General features: G+C 43.1%; 1 protein-coding gene across 3 annotated transcripts; it reads left to right on the top strand.

Moving 5' to 3' along the window:
* Nucleotides 1-711: 711 nt before the first annotated feature.
* On the top strand, nt 712-20,148 carry RHEX (regulator of hemoglobinization and erythroid cell expansion). Of its 3 annotated transcripts, none has more exons than XM_074322116.1 (7): nt 712-779; nt 11,492-11,631; nt 13,085-13,224; nt 13,447-13,547; nt 14,638-14,781; nt 19,155-19,225; nt 19,768-20,148. In XM_074322116.1, the coding sequence occupies exons 3-7, from the start codon at nt 13,214-13,216 to the stop codon at nt 19,966-19,968; spliced, it is 528 nt and encodes a 175-aa protein (XP_074178217.1). In that variant the 5' UTR covers nt 712-779; nt 11,492-11,631; nt 13,085-13,213; the 3' UTR covers nt 19,969-20,148. The 3 variants fall into 3 exon arrangements, with proteins under 3 accessions (XP_074178217.1, XP_019608012.2, XP_074178216.1); XM_019752453.2 differs by having other exon boundaries at nt 13,077-13,224; XM_074322115.1 differs by lacking the exon at nt 712-779 and adding an exon at nt 2,700-2,791 and having other exon boundaries at nt 13,077-13,224.
* Nucleotides 20,149-26,611: the final 6,463 nt, after the last annotated feature.

Below are 26,611 nucleotides of genomic sequence, written 5' to 3'. Positions count from 1 at the left end.
TCTGCTTTCTTTGTTTTATATCAAGATAATTTTATCCTTCTCCCATTCTGGTTCACGCCCAAATTTAGATCTTGGGGGTTCAGCTTAAGACCCCCAGAAAGCCTGCAAATGACCTTCCTGCCACTGTCTATCATGCAAACTGCAATAGTGATCCCAGCTTGACCTCATTCAATGTTTAATGACAAAGAGGTTGTCTTTGAAAAATTATCCTCATCAGTTGCCGTACGTCCTGGCCACATCACACAGAGATTCAGAGCTGGGCCAAGTTGGAAGGGATCTTTGCTAATATCTAGAAATATACTTCATTTTATAGAGGAAAAACGAGTGCTCTGATGGGAAAGTGATTTGTCTGAGCTCACGCAGCAAGTTTGTGCCAGAGCTGGGACTTGAACCCAGGCCTCTTGACTCACCCTCCAGTGCTCTTTCCACTCCACCACGTGGTATGTATATTTGTGGTATTTAAATGTGAGCTCATGTGGAGAGATAGAGACTACTAATCTCGCCCATCTAGGTAGATTGCCTGCATGGAGGAGCAGGTAGGGCCCTGCTGAAAGAGGAGGTGTTATCTGTGACTTCACCCTGCTCTACTCAACTGAGCTAGATTATTATCTTCTGAGCACAGCCCCCACCCTGTTGGAAATGATGAAACATTTGTTACTGACCTCCAGTGACTGAGAAGCTTCTGGGTGGGGCTAGAGGGGTGCAGGTGGGGGGAGATGTTTCTATCAGGATGTCGCTGAAACACAGGCTGGGATCAGACCTTGCTCATGCTCCCAGGGGTAAGTATTATCCGGGTAGGTAGGATTTTAAATGTGTTTGAGGAATGTGTGTCTGTTTGTGAATATGTATGTATAGATGTTTCAGAGGGGATTCTCTGTTTGTGTGCTGGAGTTGTAGGGTATGAAATTCAATTGTACTAAGCTTGGAGTGAGCCTCAGATTTGGCAGTTTGCACTTTATGACACTAATCTCTTGCTCCTGAGACTGGACTCTGTCTGTAGTAACAACAGCAGCCGCCATAAGGGCTCTGGCTAGCAGGTGCATGGACTTTGGATCCAGACAGAACAGGGTCCAAAGAACTCTGCTAAATCATTGCAAGCCTCAGTTTCCTCATCTGTAAAATGGGCATAAAACCACCCAGCTGCCAGTGAGGATTACAGACAGTGCACATGTAGCGCTTCATCAGTAGTATTAGGTTGGTGCAAAAATAATTGCAGTTTAAAAGGTTAAAAATAATTGCAAAAACCGCAATTACTTTTGCACCAACCTAATAGCTATTAATTAATGACTCTTTTTAACTGGGAACCAGACCCCTGAGAATGTCTCCTCTGCAGGTGTTTTTTTCCTTAAGATTTGTTCTGAGCTGCAAATGTGTGGAGGGAAGGGGACCAGCCTGGCAGTTTTAAAATGTTATGAATGAGAGTCAGGAAATGAATGCTGTCAAAGAGAAAATCCATGTGCACGTCTGGGCAAGGAAAGCCAGCAACAACAGCAAACCATAATGGTTGGTCCTGTAGGAGCTTCCTGTGTGCCAGGGATTTTTCTAAGAGCTTTACATAGATTAATTCATCTAATCCTCAATAACCCTGGAAATGTAGGTGTCATTTGCACAGTCTCTTAACGGTGGAGGAAATTGAGGCACAAAGCTCTTTAGTGACGTGACTGAAGTCAAAGAGTGAAAGGAAACTCTTCTGGAGAACTTTAGCACAGAACAGGCCTGCCTGCATCCTCTCTGCAACCTGGAGATCCGACGGTGTGGTGCTCAGAAGTGTAGATGAGACACTGAAGGAAGATGTCACCCGACTTCTTGGTCTGGGTATTGACCTTGTCGTGTGAATTTTGGTAACTCTACTCACACCAATGCCTTGAGTAGGACTGGCTGCGTAATTGGTAGAGACCAGAGGAGGAAACTGAGACTCAGGGACATTAAGTGGCTCCCCCAAGGTTAAACAGTATTTATTATATGCAAATTGATTTCACTGCTGTGTGTACAGAATGCTAGGAAGCACTTTCCCCCACACATTGTCTCTACGTATTGTGCCAGGAATTGTGGAGTGTAAAATATGGACAAGACCTGCTCCCAGCTACCGAAGTGCTCACAAATTAAGCATGATCTGTAGAAAGTGCTTAGTTTCTCCAAAATTTAGCTGGGCAATCTATGAAGCAGAGAACAATTTGGCCCTTCCAATTCACCTGGGGTTTTGTGGGAACTGGCAAAATGAATCCATGGGTACTGCTCGAGCTGCTGGCAATTCTTTCTATTCTTACTGATTTTGTCTTGGAACTAAGTTGCATTCATTTCAAGTAATTGCTTGTAAAAATGCTTTCCCCAAAATTACCAAGGTACATTCATCTCTACTATTCTTGCAAAACCGCTTTCCCCCAAATTTCTAATTAGAAATTTTGGATAACTTGTTTTCCTCCTAAAAAATTGGCAGTGCGTGCACCTAGATCTGGTTGAAACTCAAAGTTGCTATTTCTGGCTAATTTGAGTGTCATCCTTTATGTTCATTTTAAGTGGATAGAGTTCTAGAATAACAAAATGTCAGAAATTAGATCTATTTAGTCTATCCCCCTCAGTTTATGAGTGTAGACAGGGCAACAGGCTCAGAAAGAGTAAGTGACATGCCCAAGGTAGCTGAATTTTACAAGGTTGTCGTGCTGGAATGCTGATTCAGGGTCTCATTTCATATTCTTCCAGATGTTTCCCAACCACCTGGGGTGAGGCCCCTGCCACGGTGACCAACACTGAAGGGAATCCAGAGACTAGTTTTCTGATACCCAGGACAAAGGTGACACCATAACCTTCTGTCATCCCCTTCCCCATGGTGTCATGGCTGAATATTTTGGTCTTTTCTATCCCCTGGTGGGTAGTCACAGTGACACTCATAGGGGCAGGGACTCTTTGGGACTGGGGACTTCCAGAACTGTATGGTTTTGTATATTGGAAATGAAAATCATGAGTGGACCCAGTTGTTTTTTCATATGGCTCTATGGAAATGGGTGTATTTATATAATTAAATCAATTTTGGGTTGAATTATCTGTTATGGTCTGAGGGTCACCCCCTGCTGAGCACCTATACAGTTGATACTTGAACAATATGGGGTTTGGGGCTGTGACCCCCTGAGCAGTCAAAAAGCCGAGTATAACTTTTAACTTCCCCCAAATTTAACTACTAATAGCCGCCTGTTGACCAAAACCTTACCAATAACATAAACGGTTGACTAACACATATTTGATATGATATATATATATATATATATATATATATATATATATATATATATATATATATATAACATACTGTATTCTTACAATAAAGTAAGTTAGAGAAAAGAAAACGTTATTAAGAAAATCATCAGGAAGAGAAAATACATTTATCGTCTTTATTGAGAGAAATCTGTGTTAAGTGGAACTTCACAGTTCAAACCCGTGTTGTTCCAGGGTCAACTGTATATGCCAAGCACTTGACCAAGCTTCTTAAATACTGCGCGCAGTGTGGTGAAGGCTCTGACCCCAATAGCCTGGGATTGGATTCCGTCTCCTTCACGGGGCATTAGAGCTTGGTTTTCTCATATGTCAAATGGGGACAATAGTATCTAAGATTAAGATTTATATTTATTCCAAGGATTAAGTAAGATAATTTATGCAAACTGTTTTGCATGATGCTGGCACATAGTAAGCACACAACATGTGTGAGTTAAAAAAAAATGAAACAAGTGCCATCCCCATTTTTTAGATAAAACACTGAGGCCTGGAGACAGAAAGCAACTCACAGTTAGGAAGGCCAGAGCTGAAATTCCAATCTATCTGACTACTAAGTCCCAGCTCCTCACGATTTTCAGCTTTCTCCCACATTATTGTATTTGTATCATACAATGTAATATCTGTATCGAAGCTTGTGGAAGACGATCAATTCCACTAAAGCTGTCCCTTATGGCTAGGGTTGGCAGATACCTTTAGCTACATTGCTATTCCCCTCTCTCCACCCTTCTGTTGCTTGTTCTTCAAATATTTACTTCTCAGTGACTCCTTTCTGAATATTCTATTGCATGGGAATCTCTTTTTCCTCTGAAGTAGTTTGTATTATTAATACCATTTCTGACAATTCATGCTTCATTTGTGGCATCTCTCCCACTTTTTGATTTTTCACATATTAATGCCTCGATTTTCCAAGTACAACATGAACTCTTGAAAGTTCAGATGTTCTTCCCTTCTTCATGTCCATCAGAGTATTTCACATACGAGGTCTGAAAATTAAGTTCGTGAACTTGTAGCCACGATGTTGCTAATATTTTTTGATATCAGAGAGATTATTCATTATGAATTTGTACCAACTAGAAGCATAGTTAACCAAGGTTACTATTTGGAAGTGCTGAAAAGGCTGCGTGAAAAAGTTAGATGACCTGTACTTTTCACCAACAATTCATGGCTCTTGCATCACGACAATGCACCAGCTCACAGGCACTGTCTGTGAGGGAGATTTTAGCCTGTAAACAAATAACTGTATTGGAACACTCTCCCTACTCACCTGATCTGGCCCCCAATGACACCTTTCTTTACTCAAAGATAAAGGAAATATTGAAAGGAAGACATTTTGATGACATGCAGGACATCAAGGGTAATCCGACGACAGCTCTGATGGCTATTCCAGAAAAAGAGTTCCAAAATTGTTTTGAAGGGTGGACTAGGCACTGGTGTCAGTACATAGCTTCCCAAGGGGTGTACTTGGAAGGTGACCGTAGTGATATTCAGCAATGAGGTGTGCAGCACTTTTTCTAGGATGAGTTCGCGAACTTAATTGTCACACCTGGAATATCTGATTGATTGAAATGCAGACATTTAACTGATTATCTCAATGTTCTATTAACATGATGAGATAATATTCAGATGTAAATTTTTTATACAAATAAATTTGGTATCATGCTAATTTAAGCCACTCAGAATTCCTGGGCTTGTTTCAATACTGTTAAAATATTATTTTATTTGGAAAAAAAATACATGTTAATTGCACAAAACTTTGGCAATAACAGATAGTATGAAGAACTCAATAAAATATCATCCACAATCCCAATACCCAGTTTTGTTAACATTTCGGTATATTTTCTTCCATTTCTTCCTTTTGAACAAAGTACATTTCAATAAAATCCCTGATTTGTATAGATTAATATTTATGAAAATAAATCTATGCATTTGTTATGCAAAATTGTCAATGAACTATTCTGGATTTGGTGAACTGAATCAGGTGAATTAGGGAGGCATTATTACTCAACTAATATGATAGACAAAAATGTTCAATGACCCAGAGTTTTCTGTCTTTACAAATTTTCATTCTTTTTATGCCTCCTTTTTACCGAGTTGTGATCAGATGGTATGTAGCTAAGTATAGCTGTATTGTACTTCTTCCTCAGGTTAATTATTCCTAAACACAATTTTAAGTGTCTGTATAACATTCTATTTTATACTTTTATAAGTAAAAGTAACTTATTTAATTTTTGTTTTTCAATTAGATTGTTTCCCGTTTTTCACTTTTATAATAAACAATGGGTGCAGCTACCTTGCAGTGATAGCTTTGGTTCTTTTCCAGATTGTTTGTGACTTGTCTATTCCACACCTTTTAACCATTTATCATTTGCGGGTGCTAGGGTTTTTCTTCACAATTTTTGTAAAAGAAAGATGCAAAATATTTTAAAATTATGTGTTGCACATACTTGTTCTAGTTTTCTTCTGTTTGCCTTTAAATTTCATTTTAACATATTAAGTTTTAATATTTTAGAGCCAAATATATCGATATTCTTATACAGATATAGTCTTACATAATAGAATGTATATTTCTAATGTAATTCTTGTATAATATTCTTATATTGCTTAATGACTTCTTCCATTGCATATAGGCTGAGAAAGTTTTCCCACATTTGGGATTTAATAAATATTATTGAATATGTGAATAGCCAATCCTATTTCCTTCTTATTTTAATGTCTCAATTTAAAAATATTTACTTCCTTAATCCCTTGAAATTTATTTTGTTATATCTGAATCTAAGTTATTTTCTCTTTCCTTTATCTTATGTGCAACATTTTAAAAATAACCCTTAGCTTTCCTCCCTCTGCTTTGTGAACCATTTTTATGATATATTTATTGTACATACTGGCATATTTTTTTCAAATCTATGCTACCCTTCAACAATGGTAGTCAGGAAAACAGCTTGTCACAATTTCTTTTCAAACAAGTTTTAACTCTTCTTAATTGTTATTATTTTTTTTACAGATAAATTTTAGAACAATTTTAAGCTATCAAAAATTCTCACTGTAATTTTGATTGGAATTAAATTGAACCAACAAATCAATTGTTTTTGCTTTTTTTTTTAGTATTCTAGCTTTCCAAAATGAAACATCATGTATCTTTCTATTAGTTTGTCTTTCAGATGTCTCAGTAAATTCCTATTATTTTCTTCAAAATAACTTTCTTATAATTAAAATTATTCTTAGATGCATCTGTTGTGATGGTTGCAAAGGCTCCTCCCAATTCCATTTTCTAACTGGGTATTGCTAGAATAATAGAAGGAATCGCTGGTAATTTTAGAATATTTATCATGCCTGCAGGACTTTCCTGAGCAGTCTCATTAATTTCACTAGCTTTTTCATTGGCTTCTTTTGGGATTTCTAGGTATAAAATCACAACTTTTGCAAATAAGAATGAATTTGACTTCTCCTTGCCCCAAACTATACGTTCATTTCTTTCATGGATCAGTTATTAGCTCAGACTCCTTCACCAGCCTTCCTGGGCACAAAGCCTCATTAACGCTTCTCGTTATCTTGAGGAAGTTACTTAACTTCTCTGTGTCTTAGTTTTATCCTGTATAAAATGCAAATAATAATAGTTCCTATTTTCTATGGTGGGTGTGAGAATCAGATGAGTTAATATTTATAAAAGTGTGTGCCACATAGAACATGCTCAACAAATATTCAATATTCTTATTATTATTATAGGTTGACAGTTGGAGGAACTTCCAACTTCCAGGAATTAGAATTTCCAGGACTAACTTTTAAAAATGGTTACAGCAGACATCCTTGTTTTCAAATAACTGCTAAAAGAGTTTACCTTTTGGTGAGATGTTGATTATTGGTATAGAAAGGATATTCTTTATTAGACTAAGAAACAAGCTTCATATTTTTATTTTATTAACTTAAAAATTAGAAATGAGTATTCAATTTTATCAAATGTTTTTTGGCATTTACTGAGATCATTATTTTTAAATTTTGATTTATTGATGCTGTATTATATTACATAAAAGGCGGTTCCTTGTAATGATTGAGAGTTAGGCTTTTGAGTCGGATGAAACTTGATTCTTCCAGCAAGGTAAGTCGCTCAACCTCTCCAAGCCTTGGTTTCCTTGTCTAGGAAATGGTGGTAAGGTCTATTCTTGTAGAGCAAGAGGATAAAAGCATACTGTAAATACTCAACATGTGTTCCCATTATTGTAATAATTGATTTCCTGGACGTCCCTGGAGTAAATTGTTTTTTATTATTTTCAGGTGTACAAAGCGATCCACTAGTTAGACATTTCGCGCCTCACAAAGTGATAACCCCCTCCCTCCCATAGTAACTTTCTGATATTATCATATATTTACCTCTGTATTCATAAGTGAGATGAGCCTGGAGAGTTTTCTATCTTTATCTGTGCCCTGGATCTGCTTACATAGCACAACAATTATGTATTCCTTAAAAGTTTCAAATAACTCATTTATAAAATTATTTGGACACAGAATTTTAATAGATAATTCTGATAGTGCTTTTAATTTCTAAATAATAGTAGCTGTCATTTATGGAAGCTTATTACTATGTGACAGAAGCTATAATAACTTGTCGTGCGGGGTGGCCTGGGGGTCTCTGGTCCCGCTCCCCACATAAGAACACAGGATGTGGCTAGGCCAAAAAGGAACACCCACAGAGCCTTGGGTAGGGGAGTCATACCACTATAGTCTCACTGGAGGCTGGGCGATCAAACTCAGCAGTAGCCACATGATAGCAGTCCGCCATTCACTTCTCTGCCTGCTGATGGCCAACCAATCACAGTTGATGGTCATTCACTACCCTAGCCAGCACCTCCCCCACGCGAGGCTGAGAGCCTGGAAACTGCTCTCTGGGACTCTGTCCCCACATAACTACTTCATACACCTCATCTTGTTTCATCCTCAGAAGTAGGTGTCACTGATATTTGTCATATCTAATCCTGAGAATTAGTTATTATTGTTCCCATATTACAGTTAAGAAAACTGAGGCTTTGAGAAGGTAAATAGCTAGACCAAGGTCATGCAGAGAATGAGCTGGGATGTGAGCCCAAGTTGTCTGACTCCAAGTTCTCTGTCTTTAGCAGCGAGTTCCCAAACTTCTTCCCTAACTTCTTTCTTGTTATTTTGTTTTGATTTTGGTCTATTTAAGTTTTCAGTGCCTATGGAATCATATTTGCTAATTTATAGTTTTCTAGGAAATCATTAATTTCACTTAAAAAAATCCCTTAGTAGTCTCATGATTTTTGATCTCCTATTTCTGTGGTTATATTCATTGTTAGTTTGGTTTATTTATGTTTCCTCCTTTTCTTTCTTTCTTTTATTTTAAATTTTTTATTAGGGAATATTGGGGAACAGTGTGTTTCTCCAGGGCCCATCAGCTCCAAGTTGTCCTTCAATCTAGTTGTGGAGGGCACAGCTCAGCTCCATGACTAGTCGCCGTTTTTAATCTATAGTTGCAGGGGGTGTAGCTCACCATCCCACGCCGGAATTGAACCAGCAACCTTGTTGTCGAGAGCTCGCGCTCTAACCAACTGAGCCATCTGGCCGCCTCTGTTTCCTCCTTTTCTTGATTATTCAAAACTGCATATTAAAGTAGGAGAGAGAACCCTAGTAAGGTGGAGGAGGTTGGGTGATGTTATAAAATGGAAACAAAGATTTTTTTTCTTTTAAAATATTCCATTTTTATCTACCTTTGCTTTCCTTTCCCCTTCCTCTACCCTAGTCTTTACAGAACAGAATGCTTAGGACTAGAAAGAGTCTTATAAGAGAACTTTGCCCAGCCCCTTAATTCAGCGGGGCCTAGAAAGAATTTCTACCCATCCGTGGCCACACAGTTAGCAAGTGACAGAGCCAGGAGGAGGAGCCAGGCTCTTGTCTTTCTGTCTCGTTCTCTTTGCGCTATAGCAGACAGCCGTGTTATTGCTCAAATTATTAATTTTAAAAACAATACATGAATGAAGATTGCAAAGGAATCTTTTTTAAAGATTTAAAAAAGTTTAAAGGTACTTAACTCTAAAAGATTGCCAAAGTTAGCTTAACAATATTGATTGCGGTTACTTCCATCCACATGATTTTCATGTAGCTCTTCTATTGTGCTCTGGTTTTATAAATCACTCTTCCTAGAATGAATCCATCCAAGGAAAGCATGGCGTCAGGCAGGAAAGGGTGTGTCTTTGTTTTTCCCCCTCTAAAGTTGTGTGAGGTCCTTTATCAGCAGAAGGGGAAACAATAAAATGTAATCCAGCCCTAACTGGGGGGGGGGGGGGCTCAGGATTTCCACCCAGGTCTGAAGTGAACAGAAGAAATGCTCTTAGCACTCTGCTGAAGTGTGGTTTTGAGGCTCCTGGCAGGGCACTACATTAGTGTGGGCTGCACGTCAAAACGTAGCAATGGGCAGGATAGACACCATCCTGATGATGGAGCAGGAATTCCAAAGTCTCACCTGGTCCAGGCGCGTTTTCACAACATAATTACCTTAAGTTGCTCATTTCCCTGTTGTTGGTATGTGTGAGTGTGCAAATGAGCAGATGTTTCCGCCAACTGTCTGATCAGCAATCTGCAATTAGACTCCAAAGCACAACATGCTCACGGTGGTTAGGGGCCATTAGCCACTGAAATAATGGCATCTGTCATAATTTTCATACCTCATCCTGTCCCAGATGTTATCTCCAGCCTACACTCAAAACGAATAGCCAAGTTACCCAAAATAGACCAACCCAATTTTAATAGTTCTACTCTAGTCGCCATCTTGGTGAAGTGTTTTAAGGTTGAATAAGACCTAATAATGACTGAGTGATTCCCACATGCCTGCCATTGTATAGAGTTCTTTACAAACAGGATAACTCGCTGAGCCCATACAACAACTCTGAGGCAGAGTTCTCCCCATATTACAGGTCCAGAAACTGAGGCACTGAGAAGTTCAATAGTTCACATCCAAAAGTGAACAGAACTTGGATCCATATTTAGGCCTGTTTGACTTTTATTCTGTATATTGACACAGAGACTGCTTGTCATTGGCTGGTAAAATGTTCATAATTTATTAAAACAATGAAAGGAAGTGTAGGCAATCTAGTTTTGTATAAGGAGCCAAAATAAGACATGGGTTCTAAAATAATGGAACATTTATTTAATGATTCTCAACTGGGACAACAGCGCCTGCCTCAGGGAGTTATGGTTGATCATTTTGGTTGTTACATTGGTCATTTCCCAGGAGGCTAAATGTCTAGCAGTGTGCAAAACAGTTCTAGACAACAAAGAACTGTCTCCAAATGTCAGAGACTTAAGAGACACTGAGAAAGTGGAATACTAGGAATTTAAGATGATGCTATAAAAGTCAAGGGTGGCAAACTCAGATGGCTTCAGGGATCAGCTAGGGACTGCAGAGTACATGTCCCTTCTAACAGCATCCAAATCCCTGCATCTTCAAAGCACATCATCAAACAAAATATCTAGGCACCAAATGGACCCTGTGGGGCCCCAGATTGGGGCTTTCAATGGAGGTGTTTCTAATCTCAAAACATGTTTATGATGCATTAAGTGAAGAGGAGAAGCTGCTAATTAGTATGATCTGATGTTTTTAAAAGATTGTATGTGTGTACATATATTTACACACAGATACCAGGCATATTTATGAAAATGTATGGATCGTTTTATGAAATAAAATTGGGGGTGATTTTATAAAATGCTTTGCATATTTTTATTTTTAATTCTTCTACTACAAATATCTATTCATTGTTTATTTAAAATAAATAAAGGGGGAGGGGAGCCTTAAAAAATGAAAAGTTTGAGTATTGTGTCAGAACACAGCCCTTTGATGGGAGAGGAGAATAATTTCTGTGATTAAGGACAAATGAGACATTCAACATGAAGTAATCAATACTAAAGCATTAGGGCACCTTAAAAATGGAAACTTGTTGATTTCACAGACACACATGGACAAAAGCTAGAAGCTTTTTTCCATGACTTTTATGTCTTTTGTGACACTATAAATCTCTCCCGGTCAAGCCCAATCTTCCTTTTGCAGCTGCCCCAGAAATCAGTCAGTCTGGTACTGAAATTTGCTTGAAAAGTCAGTATCTGTACCAAAACATATCTGTGCCCTTCTTTCAATTAACTCACCAAATCCTTTAAGATCATTGTTTTTCCTGAAAAATCTCCTTCTTGCTTCATCTCGATCATTTTTGTGTTTTCCTTCCAGCGCCTTGACTCTGCAGCTTTCATTTCGTGCCCAGCCACTTCGAGCTTCCTTTCTGGAGTTTGCTGATCGTATTCATTTGTCTGTGGACTTCGGGGAGGTAACTTCTGAGAGCACTTTGTCTCCTGCCGCCTGCCATCTGGGTCAGTGTCCTCTCTGCGGCCCCTTCTTACCAACCCCACAGTGGGCCCCTACAGGAAGCACTGGAGAAGCCCTGGTGCTTCTTCTGTTCTCACTTTCTGATGCTTCTCGGCCTGCACTGGTGGGTACTGGGACAATCAGATGGAGGGCTGACACAGACAGGAAGGAGAATTCTCCCAGCTAGAACATTCCCACCTTTCACCCCCCAACCCTGCCCATCTCACAGGCTGAATCTAAACAAAATAAACATGTCTGGATCCTGAATCCATTTGTATAAATCAAACTAGATAGAACTCTTTGGGAGTGATAATGTTAGGTGTACTTTGCTCATTTAACTTGAAAAGCAAAGGACAGATAGTTAAATTCTTTTGAGAGAAGTGTCTAGAATTTATTATGTAGAAAAGATGGGGCTTCAGTAATTGTGATGAATACATTGGGCCGGTTTGCTCCCAACTTTTGACCTCCCACAGAAAAGTCATTCTGAGGACTGGCTTGATGGCCTGTGAAGGGTGTGGGGGAGACGGTATTTTCTCTCTGGAGACTTCCAGCTGGCCAACACCCACAGCCCTGGAGAGGTGGTGGTGGCAGACCCTGCACCCCTCAGCCCATCACTGCCTTTTCTCTCTCCGGACTCTTGGTCCAAACGTTGGTCTTAGAATGCCCCAGTGTGAGAATGACTAATGAAAACAAAATTTTCAGGGCTTTTCACACTGCCCTTAGCACTTGGAAACCCTGCCTGGGAAAATAAGCCTTAATGGCAGTAAAAGCTTTTTTAAGGCTCACAGTCGGCGGCAGGACTGGGGGCGGTGACGCAGCCCCGTTCAGGGCTCTGTGAATATCGTTGCACAGGCTTTGAATTACCCTGCCTTTGTCTTACAACAAATTCACATTCAGCCACATCTTGATGAAATTCATCAGCTAATTTTTAATTAAACATATTCGTAAGGGTGTAACAACAGCCACAGTCTTGGTCCCAAAGCCCAGTGACGCCATGTAGGGTGTGTGTGTGTGTGCATTTAAGGTTTAGACTTCTTCAAAGACTCTCTGCCAGGGTATTTGCTCTACTTGGACCCCTTTGTGCTTCCAGCAGCGGGTTAAGGCTCTCTGGGAACAGAGAGGAATGGTTGAGCATGTAGGCGTGGACTTAGAGCTCAAATCCAGGCCTGGCCTCTTGCTAGTTGTGCAACCTCAGACATGTCCCTCAGCTCTCTGAGCCTCACAATGCTTGTTACAAAAGGAAGGTAATGCTGTCCAGGTCATAGGAGTGAATTGGGTAGGATGGCGTGTGTGCCAGGGGCTCAGTGCTGGCTGCTACAGCCTATTTTGTAGATTCAAAAGTTAACATCTGGGGAGAGGAGAGCAAATGACCCCCAAGCAGCCAAGCTTGTCCAAGGGGAATTCGGGTGTCGAGGACAGGTGTCCTGACCAGCTGCCTTGCCTCCTGCAGACCTCTAGGACAGTCCGGCTGGTGGTGCCATTTGGAGGCGAGGTGCCCAGGGTGATTCCTCTGAAGTCTTTTTCTGCAGACCAGGGAAGAGCCTGAGCCCCACTCATGACCCGTGGCTGCCCAGTAAGGAGCTCATCATGCTGACAGAGTGAGTATGTTTCCAATCCGGCTAATTAGTGTAGCTGGCTTCCAAGCATGCGCACCACCCGCTCTGGCTCCCCATGCCTCACTATCCAGAGAGGCAAAGGGACCTGCCCTGAGACACACAACAATACCAGATTGGCTGCCTCTGGCTGGGAGCAGGGATAGGTTTGCAGCTGTACTGGCACCTCTGCAACCTCTAACTTTGACCCCTCTCTTTTCCCAACAGAGACATGAAGCTCTGGCAAGGCTTAGTGATCGCAGTTGTGTCCCTCATCTTACAGGCCTGCCTCCTCACAGTCGTGAACTATCTGCTCGGCAGGCACATGGGTAACTGGCTCAGTGTCCTCTCCCCTCCTAGTAACCCTCAGGGACTATTCCCAAGCCTGCAGCAGGACCAGCCCCCTTTGGAAACCCCGAATATCACTTGAAAACCTTAAGGATCCACTGGCCAAATGGCCCCTCACCCTGCCAACCTCCAACTGGGTAATCCCCACTCTGACTCAACCTATTTCTGGTTGGGAATGATGGCTCAGAGTCCTTCCACTACCTGGACCTTCTGCCTAGAGACAAGCTTCTGTAATGCTCATGAGGGTGGGCTCCTTTAGTCTGGGTCTAATTAATCATCTTCATCACCATCAAAGGACTGAATGTGAAGAAATGGCTTTGAATTACAACCAAAGGGAGTATGGTCAGACTAAGAGATCATCTTAAGTTCTTGAACTGCTTTACAATAGAACGTAGAGAAGCTGTCCTAGAAAGGCATTACAATTAGGGAAAATAAAATAACATTGCTTTGGCGAAGACAGGGGATTGGGAAGGATGATGTCATGAAAGTTTTTCCAGTAAAGAATGTCTAGGCTTCTCTATTCATTCATTCATTCGTTCATTCAATACAACAGGGAACAAGACAAAAACCCCTACCCTTAATATAACTTACATTCCGTGGGGGCACAGACAACAAACAAGATAAGTCAAACACATGTGGGTTAGATCATGGGAAGTGCTAGAGAGAAAAAAAGCAAGGCAAGGTGATATGAATTAGATGGTGGCCAGCATTCCTGAGAGGCTGACATTTGAGGATAAGCCTGAAAGAAGTGAGGAAGTGAGCTGCACCTGCAAAGGCCCTGAGGCAGGAGAGTGTTTGGCATATTATAGCAGGAGCCAAGAGGCTGGGGTGCCTGGAGCTGAGGTTGGGCAGGAGAAAAGGATGTGAGGCCATGGAGGATCTTTAAGGCTGGGGCTTTGGCTTTTACTCCACATGAGTGAGAGGAGGGGCGTTGCAGGGTTTCGAGTGGAGGAGTGCTGAGGTTTGAAGAGATCTCTCTGAATGTTTTGTCCTAATGAGAAGTGTGCTCAGAAATATGATGTGTCTGACCCAGGTGGCTTTCATTTTTGACCCATGTCCTGCCCCCTCTAGCCAAAGAGAATGAGCGATTACTAAAAAGAGCCAGGCTCCAGGTCCCCAGGCCCAGCCCTGCCCACCACCACTCACCTGCTGCCCAGGAGATGAAAGAGACTCGGGCAGAGAGAAGCACCCCTGTGTCTGAACCTCGTTACAGGGGTGAGTAATGGAGCGGGAGGGAGAACTGGTCATAAAGCATATTATGCTCTGTCTGGACACCCAGGGAGCCTCTGTGCAGCAGCCCAAATCTGTCCCCGCCAGCCCGAGCCACTAGCCTGAGGACTCCTCGTACCCACCCCAGGAAAGGCCTCGCTTCCCAACCTTTTTCAGAAAGTTCTTCATGCTATCATGTGGGGCAGACCCTGCTGGGTTTGTGTGGGTCTACGCTCTTTTCTAGGAGAGGGGACTTGGGAACTGTCTCTACTCCTGTGTTTGTAATACCATAGCACCTTTTCTTTCGCCTGGCCAGTTAGTGGTAGAGAAAAGATTTTTTATTATTTTTTTATGTTTTATTAGTTTCAGGTACACAAAGCAATGGAATAGTTAGACATTTAAACTCCTCATAAAATGATAACCCACCCGCCAAGCTACTACCCCTCTGACATCTTATACAGCTGTTACAATACCATCTACTATCTTCCCTGTGTTGTACTCCACATCCCGTGACTATATATACACCTATATATTTAGTTATAGTTGACATTCAATATTATTCTACTTCAGCTTCAGGTGTATAGCGCATTGGTCAGGCATCTACACAGTCTATGACGTGATCCCCCTGATAAGTCCAGTGCCCATCTGGCACCTTACATGATCTTTACAACATTGTTGATTATATACCCCTTACTGTATTGACTACTAATTTGTATTTCTTGATGCCTTCACCCTTTTCACCCTGCCCTCAACCCCATTCCATCTATCACCCTGATAGATCTAGTGCCTATCTGGCACCATATCGAGTTATTACAATATTGTTGACTATATTCCTTGTGCTATACCCTACTTCCCCATGACTACTGTATAACAACAAACTTGTACTTCTTAATCCCTTCCCCTTTCACCATCCTTAACCCCCCTCCCATCTTAAAGAAGTCCCTCTAAGATTCCTTGTAATACTGGTTTGGTGGTGATGAACTCCTTCAGCTTTTTCTTGTCTGGGAAGCTCCTTATCTGTCCTTCAATTTTAAATGGCAACCTTTCTGGGTAGAGCATCTTGGTTGTATGTCCTTGCTTTTCACCACTTGGAATATTTCCTGTCACTCCCTTCTTGCCTGAAAAATTTCTGTTGAGAAATCAGCTGACAGTTTTATGGGGGCTCCCTTGTAGGTAACTAACTGCTTTTCTTTTGCTGCTCTTAAGATTCTCTCTTTGTATTTAACCTTTGGCATTTTAATTATGATGTGTCTTGGTGTTGGCCTCTTTGGGTTCATCTTGTTTGGGACTCTGCATTTCCTGGGCTTTTATGTCCATCTCCTTCACCAGGTTAGGGAAGTTTTCTATCATTATTTCTTCAAGTAGGTTTTCAATTCCTTGCACGTTCTCTTGTCCTTTTGATACCCCTATAATGCGAATGTTGGTATGCTTGATATTGTCCTGGAGGCCCCTTAAACTCTCCTCAATTTTTTGAATTCTTTTTTCTTTTTGCTGTTCTGGTTGGGTGTTTTCTGCTACCTTATCTTCTAGTTGGATCTTCTGTTTCATCTAATCTACTGTTGATTCCCTGTAATATATTCTTCATTTCCATTATTATATTCTTTATTTCTGACTAGTTCTTTTTTATGGTTTCCATCTCCATTTTTATGCTTTGTATCTTTCTGTTGAAGTTCTCCCTGAGCTCATTGAGCATTCTTATAACCAGTGTTTAGAACTCTGCATCTGACAGATTGCTTATCTCCATTTCGTTTAGTTCTTTTTCTGGAGCTTTGTTCCGTTCTTTTATTTGGGACATGTTTCTTTGTCTCCCCGTTTTGGCTGCCTCCCTGTGTTTGTTTCTATGTATTAGGTAGGGCTGCTCTGTCTTCTGGTCTTAGTATAGTGGCCTTATGTAGTAGGTGTGCTGTGGGGTTCGGTGGCACAGTCTTTCTGGTCACCTGAGCCACGTGCTCCGGGTGTGTCCCTTGTGTGGGCTGTGTGTGCCCTCCTCTTGTAGTTGAGCCTTGGTTGATAATTGCACATCAGTGTGAGGGACTGACCCTTGGCCTTGACTACAGTGGAAGGGTTGTTGTGCAGGGGCTGACCCTACAGAGCAGGACTCTGGTGTCTGCCCAATCCACCCCATGGGTGTGTGGTACTTGTGGGTGTCTGGGTGATGGTCCAGTTCATTTTGAAGCTGGCCACTGGGGGTGCCAGCCCAAAGACCACCTTGGAGGGGATCCACTGTAGGTCTACTTCAGCCACAGCCCAAGCCCCACTGGGGGCCACCCAGCAGGAGCCAGAAAGAAACCCACAGATATCTGCTGCCCATGCTGTGCTTGGAAGTGCCTTGAGAGGCCAAGCCATGAACCAAGGCTGGTCTCACTAGTGTCAGCTTAGGGCTGCTCAGCCAGAGGTACAGGACACACTCAAGCCAAATGCTGCTTGCGTACGTTCCGCGAATCTTTGAGAGACCTTAGGAAAGTGCAGCTTGAGCCAAGGCAAGTGGTCTGCATGAAAAAGCCACTGAAAGCAGACTGGGTGTGCCTGAAAGTTGGGCGGGGCCAGGTCTTGAATTGCCAGGATGTGGCGAATGAACTGTGGAGAGTCAGAAATGGCGGCCTTGTGTTTGCAGGCCGAGAAGGGAGAGGGCTCAGCAAAGAAACAGTGGACTCCGCCAGCTCCCCTGTCCATGAGAAAGCACCCCCCCCAACCCCCGTCCCAAGCCAGACAATTCAATTCCCCACCATATGTCCCTGCCACCTTTCCAGCTGCTGCCCCAGCCCTGGAGCTCAGAGCAAGTGATTCCGTTGGAGGGTAAGTCCACACGTGCAGTCCCTTTAAGAGGAGCGCCTGCGAGGGCAGCTGCACTCAGTCTCACTCAGTCACAATCTCCGCTGGTTTTCACAACCAGAAATTATGGAGACTTTTCTCCCTGGCACTGGAACCCTGGGCTGGGGTGGGCTGGGACCTCTCGCTCCTCTAGGGGATGGGGGGACCCTCACAGCCAAAATAGCTCTCCTGATCGTTAACAGTCACATGCGGGTGTAGGACCAGCCTGTTCTGCATCTCTGACCTTCCTAATAGTCTGGAGGTGGCTTCTTCTGCAAGTCCTTAGTTGAAAGGCTTCAGCTCAGCTTGATTTTAGGTGATTCTCAATAATGGTTGTTTACTAGATTAGTTGTAATTTTGATGTGTTTATGAGAGAAGGTAAACACAGCATTTACCTACTGCGCCATCTTGGTTGTCACCTAGAACCAAGATTTTGACTGTCTCTGCCTTCTCCAGCCATGGCTGCTGCTATGCATCATGCCATCTGGCCAGTGTCATTGGCTGGTTCCAGAGCTGACTCAGCCATACTCCCAGAGGCCCCTTCTCTACAGTCTTAGATCCTTGTGGGTATCTGGGCATTTTAACATGTTGCGTACAGCGGGGTTTAAATCCCTCGTGAAGATTCTCGTGATTCTCACACAACGTGTTAATAAGTATGAGTCTTGGTGATAGTTCAAATGATTGTGCACCTCTGGCAAGTGGAGCAACAGGCTCACCACCCTCTTGTCTTCTATCTCAGGACTTGGGAGATCCACCAGGCCACTATTCACACAATGGAAACTATTGCTTCTGCAGCAAGACAACTACCCCTGGAAATGCACTCACAAGATAACATACTTTTTCCATTGATTTATCACTTGATTGACTTGGGTTTGTTCCATCCTTTTAATTTTATTTTTTGAGTTGAAAAGATCTGGTTGTCAGGCTTCCTTAACACTGAGAAAAGGCCTCAGGTCATGTGGGAAACACAGGATGCCACTCACATGAATTTAGTGCTTCCGTGGAGTGAGAGAGGCACTAGCTTTATCATGACCCCTGACCCCACAGCTTCATCAGAGACTGGCCAAAATCAGAGACTCTTTGGTTGTCAGGGAGCTCAGAGATCATTGTCCAACCCTCTTGTTTTACAGGGGACAAAACCAGGGCACAAAAGGATGTAACCTGCCTAGAGTTAGCGACAGGTTTAGACTACAACCTGTACCCGTGACTCCTGAGGCCAGAGCTGTTTTCATTGGGCCACATTGTCTCAGTATGTCCCTCTTTTTTCCTCCCAAGCACAAGCAAGCCTAGTGTGTTTGTTATTAGTTTTAGATGGAACTGGACAAAACAGCAGTGCCTAGACTCTTGGCCATGTTTCTGGCTATTTTTGGAGGCTCTCTCTTCCACCACCTTCTCTCTGTTCTATCCCTGTTTTCCCTTTTGGGGCTCTGTCTCTGTATCTCTCTTCCCCACACCTCTTTGTGTGGCTTTGTCTTTGTCTTTGCCTCATCCTCCCTTCCATTGGCTCTATCCTCTCCTAACACCCTACAGCTTTCTTTAGAAGAAGACCAGCTTCTATTTCTCCCTAGATGACGATGATACATCCTCAGATAGCTCTGACACCTCGGACAGTTCCAGCGGATCCCCTCCCACCTGCCAGGTAATGGACACTCCTAGTCATCCCAGCCCTCCATATGCAGCCTGGGGTCCCTGTGGTAAAACCTCAAGAATTCAGGCCACCCTGGCTACAGAGATGGGAGCAAGGAAAGAGGGGCTTCTTGAACCATTACAGCATCCTTAGGTGAGGGTGATCATACTTTCACTGACAGCCCCATATCAGCATGTATCATCCAAATAAAGTGGGTCTGACTGAGCTGTAAAAATGGAAGTGATGATGGGAGGCTTCCTTCTCTCCATATCCCAGTCACTAGGGCACTGCTCTGAGTCATGACCTCATCTGCATTGATTCTCTACATCTTTCTTCCTTAAACCCATTCATTCTCTAAAGATAGGAGGAACAAAGTCACTGGCAAGCCTCCTCACTGCCTGGCCCTGCTCTCAGACATGGCCATCTGGGATCTAGGTTCCTTCCCATCCAGCCTAGGGCCAGCCTCTTTGAGTGAGAGTTCAGTCCCGGGGTCCTACCTCCTCCAAACATGGTAGGAATATTGACCTACATTTCTCTGTTTTTTTGCCCTGAAGGCCACCAAGGATGTGAATTACACACAAGTGATCTTTTCAGCCACTGGAGGACGAAAAAATGAATCTGCCCCAGACTATGAGAACGTAAAGGAAGCCACAGATTATGTCAATATCAATCCAAAAAACCACGAGCACAATCTGTGGACTTTTGTGAATCCTGCTGTCTCTGAGCCAGTGGAATATACTCAAGTGGCCATGTGAATTCTAGGTGGTTTTTTTTTTTTTTGTGTTGTTGTTTTTAAACGGGATAAAGTTCTCTGTGAATTCTTGTACTTATTTAACAAGACGTAGGAGGAAAACACAGGCTTGCATCTCAGCAAGAAAGATTCAGATGAGATGTTAGGAAGAACTTCCAGGTTAAATAGGGAAACACTGGAACATATCAGAGAAAGTAGTGAAGTCTTCATAGAAAATTTTAAAAAGATTTAAATCAGCTGTAGTAGAATTTTGTTTGTCAGTCTTACAATTAAATAACTCTTTGAGCTCTTTAATTATTGGCAATAAACAACTTCCTAGAAAGTTTAAAGGCCAGCCCGGTGGCTCAGGTGGTTGGAACGCGTGCGAGGTCACTGGTTCAATTCCCACATGGGCCAGTGAGTTGCGCCCTCTACAGCTAAGATTGTGAACAACAGTTCTCCTGGAGCTGGGCTGACATGAGCTACCGTGAGCAGCTGTGAGCGGCCAAACAACGACTGGCGACTGACTGCCTCAGCCGGGGCAAGACTCATAATACCAGCATGGGCCTGGGAGCTGTGTCCTACACAACTAGACTGAGAAACAACGGCTTGAACGGGGTGTGGGGGGGGGAGCGGGAGAAAGGGGGAAAAAAAAGTTTTAAGTACAATGGCAACCACCAGTTCCTCTTTTCCTCTTGCCTAACCCTGCATGTGTCCCTTTTTCACTGCCCTGTCTTGCTGAGTCATTGTGCTTTGCCCTCAGAACTATAAATAGTGCACTTAGAAAGCCCATTATCATTCAACCTTTGAATTCAATGTTTCTTATGAACGAAAGATGACAAATAGTCCTGGTAAATACCAACTAGCATCACAATCTGTTATTACAAGAAAAATCTTTCCAAATTCGATTCAATAAAATTCAATATCCATTCCTGGTTTGTTGTTTCTCTTTTAACCAATTAAGAATAAAAGGACACTTTCTTAATGTGATTAAGAATAGCTTATCTCAAATCAGCAGATTGCATGGCATTTAACTGTAAGGTCTTAGATGCAGTCCTATTAAATCATCAACAAAGTCACAATGTCCACAAGCCTGCTCTTTTTTCTCATTCATTATCTAACTTTGCTCTAGAAATTCTAAGCAGTACAATAAAACAGTTAACAAAAGTAAGGGCTGTAACTATCGGAAAGGATAAAATGTCATTGTTTGCAGATATCCTAGTCCTAGAAAACCTCAGAGTTAACTTAAAATGTTTAAAAATTAAGCCGTGAACAGTAAGCCAAGACTAGAGAAATATACAATATACTTTCTCCAACAGCTAATTAAAACACAAAATGAAAACAAAAATTGCTCACAAAACCTAAACATCCCCCAAAATGGAAACCCTACGAGTACTCCCAGCCAAATTCCAACCATATGAGTTGCATTCAGGTCTTAGAGACAATTTATGAAATTGCTCTGTCTGCTGGCTGTAAATCCCCTTTCGAGTCCTGGTACTGGGAGCAGCAGTCAGTTTTCATAATCCCAGGTCCTTCTTCCCCTAGAAGGTCTGAGTAAATGGTTCTGGTTTGGTTTCTGGGGCTGTAAGTTTTTGCTGGTCTACGTGTCCCTCCGCTTCTTACCCACCATTGTCGTTTCTCTCCTGCTATGATTTGAATGTTTGTGCCCCCTCCCCAAACTCATATGTTGAAATCCTAACTCCAAGGTGATGATGTTAAGAAGTGGGGCCTTTGGGCGGTGATTAGCTCATGATGATGGTGTCTTTGTGAACAAGATTAGGGAGCTTATAAAAAAGACCCCACAGAGCTCCCTAACCCCTTCATCTTGTGAGGGTACAATAAGTCTGCAATCCATAAAAGGGCCCTCACCGACCATGGTGGCACCCTAATTTTGGACTTCCAGCCTCCAAAACTGTGGGAAAGAAATTTCCGTTGTTTATAAGCCACTCAGTCTGTGGTAGTTTGTTATGGCAGCTGTAATGGACTAAGACATCGCCTTAGAAAGCTTTTCTTAATGGGCAAAAAGAGATTCTATTGATTAGAAAGGCAGAGTGAAGAATAAACACCAACAGTGACACTATCTTTGCATCCAGAAGTGAAACTCTACTTCTTATTGATTGCTTTTGAAACGAAAACAAAATCAAGTGTTCTGAAGGAATTTAGACATGTTACAGTGGGCCCAAGAGAAACTACCCAGGGTCACTACTGAGACAGTTACCACACCAGGAGAGGGGACGGCTGTAGTAGCCCAGACGGAGTGCCTGCTCTCTGCAGAATTCTGGATGGGCCCTGGGGGTTGGGAGGAGCATATATGAAAAGAAGGCTCGAGCATCTGGGTGGGTGGGGTTAAGGCATGCATGACCTAGTTGTGAGGACAGGCAAGAACATGTGCAGGACAACATGTGACAAAGGGGAATTAACAGCGAGGAATCAAAGCAGAGCTTATTAATGTTTAGGCAAACTGGGCATAAGGATGTTAGCATCAAGTGGACCTAATCAGGGAAAACATCCAGAGAGAGGTGTGTGTGACCTCCGTTTGGGAAGAATGGCGGAAAATCGATTGATGGGAGAAGAGACAGAAGGAAAGGGAGCAGGTCTGACTGGATGCAGGCCTCACAACTGCATGGAGAAATGACGGTGTCTCAGAGGCAGTGGTGACACTCTGCAGCAGGGAGTTGGTGTCAGAGAGAACAGAGGCCTGAAGACCACGGACCATCTGATTAAGGTCTATAATGAACTCTGCTATGATCAGCTTCAAAGGTATGACGTTTGCTAGCAAACAGATATATCATGGAGGTTAACATTAGCATCCGACCCGACTGCTTATAAGGAGGAGGCATTCTTGGAAAGTGCTGTTTAAGAATTGAGTTAAGTGTGACTTCAAGTGACTTACAGAGCTTTGATTGACTGTCGATGGTGCAGATGACTTCTCAGATGCCCTGATAAGAGGAGGGCTGTTTTCATGTCCTAAGGTGTTTGGGTCAATAAGCCGACGACTGGGGCCAGCTAACAACTTGAATTGATCCTCAAAGTCATTGCCAGCCATGTTGCTAGAAACAAAATGGCCTTTCGTTTGTGATAACTCTGTGGGTTTAGAGGGTTAGCTGCCTAAATCTGTATGAATGGTGGCCTGTATGAGTAATCACCCTTTCAGGTGTGTAGTTTCTAGGACAGTGAAGTCACTTTCTCCCATGTTGTATGTCATCAGAACCTGCAGGGGACAATTGTGCTGCCCCACTCTGGGTGAGAACTGGATGAAAACCTCTCCAAAACTATCTTATAACAAGATACAGAGAAACTGATTTGCTACTGGCAACCAGTAGACGGTTGATTAAATGGCAATAATAAAATGGGAATATGCAGTAGACCAGAATAAATGTGACCTGTCTGCAACGAATTCTTATTCTAAAGAAGCCAGCTCCTAATGCCTACCACAGAACTTCAGCAGAATTCCACGAGGGATACTGTCTTATTGGTTAACAGAACCCACTAGGGTGAGGAGGTATTTTATGACTAACATCAGTGGTTTTTTTATTCCTGGGATCAGGACAGATTTCTGGATCCAGAGGGGCTCTCAAGAGGCCTTCGAACCCAACCCTCCAGCCTCTAAACTGAATACATTATAATAACTCCATCTCATCTAGGTTGTCTTTTGTAGGTTTGTTTGTTTGTGGTCCCACTAGCTCCCTCAAACACTAACCCTTTCAAACAGGAATTTCACCGGCAGTAGAAACCTCTTGTTCTTTGCACTTCTTTGCCAAGTACATCCTCTGTGAGCTTAGCAAGAAAAAAAGCACATGTCCAGGTATTTCAGGAGAACTGGGTCAAATGAGAGCCCAAGACTCTAGAACTTAAGGGAAAGTTAGTCGGGGTTAGAGCTGGGAAGCTGGGTGATTTTCCCAGTGTCATGCAGGGTCTCTGGTCCCACTCCCCGCACAAGAACGCAGGATATGGTGAAGCCAAAAGGAACACCAGCAGAGCCACAGGTAGGGGAGTCACACCACTATATTCTCGCTGGCAGCTGGGTTGGAGACACAGGAAGCAGGAGCCACACGATCCACAATCTGCCGTCTGCTTCTCTGCCAACCAACCCCCTAGCGTAGTCACGGCAGTTATATTAGTGGCTAATGGCTAACTGATTACAGCTGATGGCCACCTAATAACCAAGCCAGCACCTTTCCATGTGAGGCCGATAGCTTGGAAATTGCTCTCTGGGACTCTGTCCCCACACCCAGCCTGCCCCTGTGGGGTTTTATTGCTTCAGACCCACTTTGCTGCTTCAGACCCACTTTCAGCTCCACACTGCCACCGTGTGGCTCCAGGGAAAATTGCAAGACAGTCTTGTTTCCTTTTCCGGCTTAAACTGGTGTGAGCCAACGTGCCGGAAAGGTGATTCCCCACACCTCAACCTTCCCCCGGCCCCTGCCCCTGCCCCTTACCTGCTCAAGGAGATCAAAATTTTATTTCAGCTTGCCTATTCCATTATCACTGTCCCTAGGAAACAAATATTCCCAGAAATTTCCCGGTTATTAAGGAATTTTATTGGTTAATTTCAACCACATCTCTGGGTTCCTGACCCAGGAGTGAGCTGCCACAGCCCAGGCTGAATCTATAATAGCCCCTCAATAAATACGAGACCTATTTACACACAAAACACAGATAGAGTCATCTGGAAAATTACTGGCCTATATCAAACAATGTAAAAAGCAATTCTGAGAAATCCCCACAGTCAACCAATTAACCTCCTCCTGCCATCCTCTGCCCTGCCTGCCCCCTCACCCCATGCTCCCACATGGGTTCTAAGTGACCGAAGTACTGTATTTCACAGAGAGTTATCTTCCTGGGGTTAGCTGTCAGAAATGAGATTGACCCAGGGAGCACAGAACCTTCTTCCTTCCCACAAGGGCCCCTCTCCGAACCCTACCCAGGGCCCTTGTGCTGTCCCAGAATGTCTGTGAGAGCTTCCTACACATCGTGCAAAAGCTGTCATTCATAGATCCAGACAAGATCCTGCCATTTCCTTCAGGAGCATCCAGCTGCTCCCCTCTGGCCTTATCATAGGACAGCACCAGCTTTCTGAAAGAGATCAAATGCAGCCTTTCCGTGGAAGGAACAGTGAGGGCTCCCAAGCTGTTCACAAGTAAATCCCCTTTGTGCAATGCAAAACCGGAAATACAGTAGTGTTATCATTTGCTGTAGAAGGTGAAGAGGAGACATGGAAGGTGTCTTGATTCCAGGTCTCTTCTCTTTCCCTCTGAACTGTAGACTCTCCTGAGCCCAGTGCCCTAGAAGTCACCCACCAAATGCAGCCAGAGCCAGGCCATCATTCTCTTCTTTAACAGTAGGGTATTTCATTGTCTACAGTCTTCTAAATCCCTCCCACGCGGTGGCATAGTTATTTCTACTTAACAAATGAGGAAAGTGTTGCTCAGAGAGATTGGATAACTTGCCCACGTTCATACAGGTAGAAATGGGGTGAGATCAGGACTCAAACCCATACCTTTGGGGTACAAGGCTGGTGTCCCTTTTATTTCCCATTCGTCACAATGAGCAGATTTACTTAGTAACTGTTATGGGCACTAGGGTCAGGAACTGTGGTCTGAAGGGGGAAGGTGGCTCATGTAAGCAGAGGAACGAACAACTTCAACAGCTCAGGCTGGCATGGGAGGCTCCTAAGCCCAGCACCACTGGGGCAGATGGACAGGGAAGAAGTGGCTGGATGTCAGGTACAGACATGGGCAATGGGGCACAGTGAAAAGACTGTGGGTCCTCTTCCTGGAAACTTGTTCCCACTAGGAGCCTGTATCCCGCCTTCTAGTTCTCTAGCACTGAAGGGTTGGGATGCTTTGCTCACTCACAACACTCAGCTTCATTCTTTTCTTTTGGGAAATCTAAGGAGGCTTCTGAGAGCTGAGTGGTCTTACATCCCAAAGGCATAGTAATTTCTCAAAGCCTCCCTAAGAAAGGAGGGCAAATTGAACCTGTTTCCTAGAGCTGTTTTCAGGAACTCTTAATTAGATCGGCCATCTCTTACATTAGTATAGAGCTTATGGGTTTACAAACCACCTATACATCCACAGTCTTACTTGACCCTCACAACTGAGAGAGTAAGCATTTCACCCATGTTGGTCATCGGTGGTGGCATGGTGGTGGAACTAGGACACATTTCTCCTGACGTTTCAGCTGATGCTCTTTCCACCATCAAGCCATCAATGCCATCTCTAAGATTAGAATCAGAATTAGGGCGGGAAAGCTACCCCGTGATATAAATCCCACTGGAGATAATTCAGGACAGAGCTCAGACTACCTGCCCTGCTGTCTCTCCCGCCATCAACATCATAGAATTAAGGGCAAAAATGGACAGTATGGCCATGGCAGGACCCACAGTCACCAGAATCGAGTCAGAGAGTATAAATGTCATTTTCATGAAAATCCAAATGATTCTTCTAGAGACTGTTGGTCAGAGTTCCTTTTGTATTTCTCTATCATAATGCCATTTCCAGTCTTGCCAAGTCATGAAAGTTGAGAGCTGGGAAAGACCTTAGGGATCATGTCTGTTCTACAGGTGAGGAGACTGAGGCCTGAGAGGGAGGTGACTGGCCCAAGGTAATAATTACCTGAAGGCAGAGCCGAGCTTCAAGTCCAGGGCTCCTGACTTGATCACAGAA

The sequence above is a fragment of the Rhinolophus sinicus genome, linkage group LG17 (genome assembly GCF_036562045.2).
Source record: "Rhinolophus sinicus isolate RSC01 linkage group LG17, ASM3656204v1, whole genome shotgun sequence".
NCBI lineage: Eukaryota > Metazoa > Chordata > Mammalia > Chiroptera > Rhinolophidae > Rhinolophus > Rhinolophus sinicus.
Note: the sequence above shows the minus strand (reverse complement) of the source record. Positions and strands in the feature narration are given on the sequence as shown.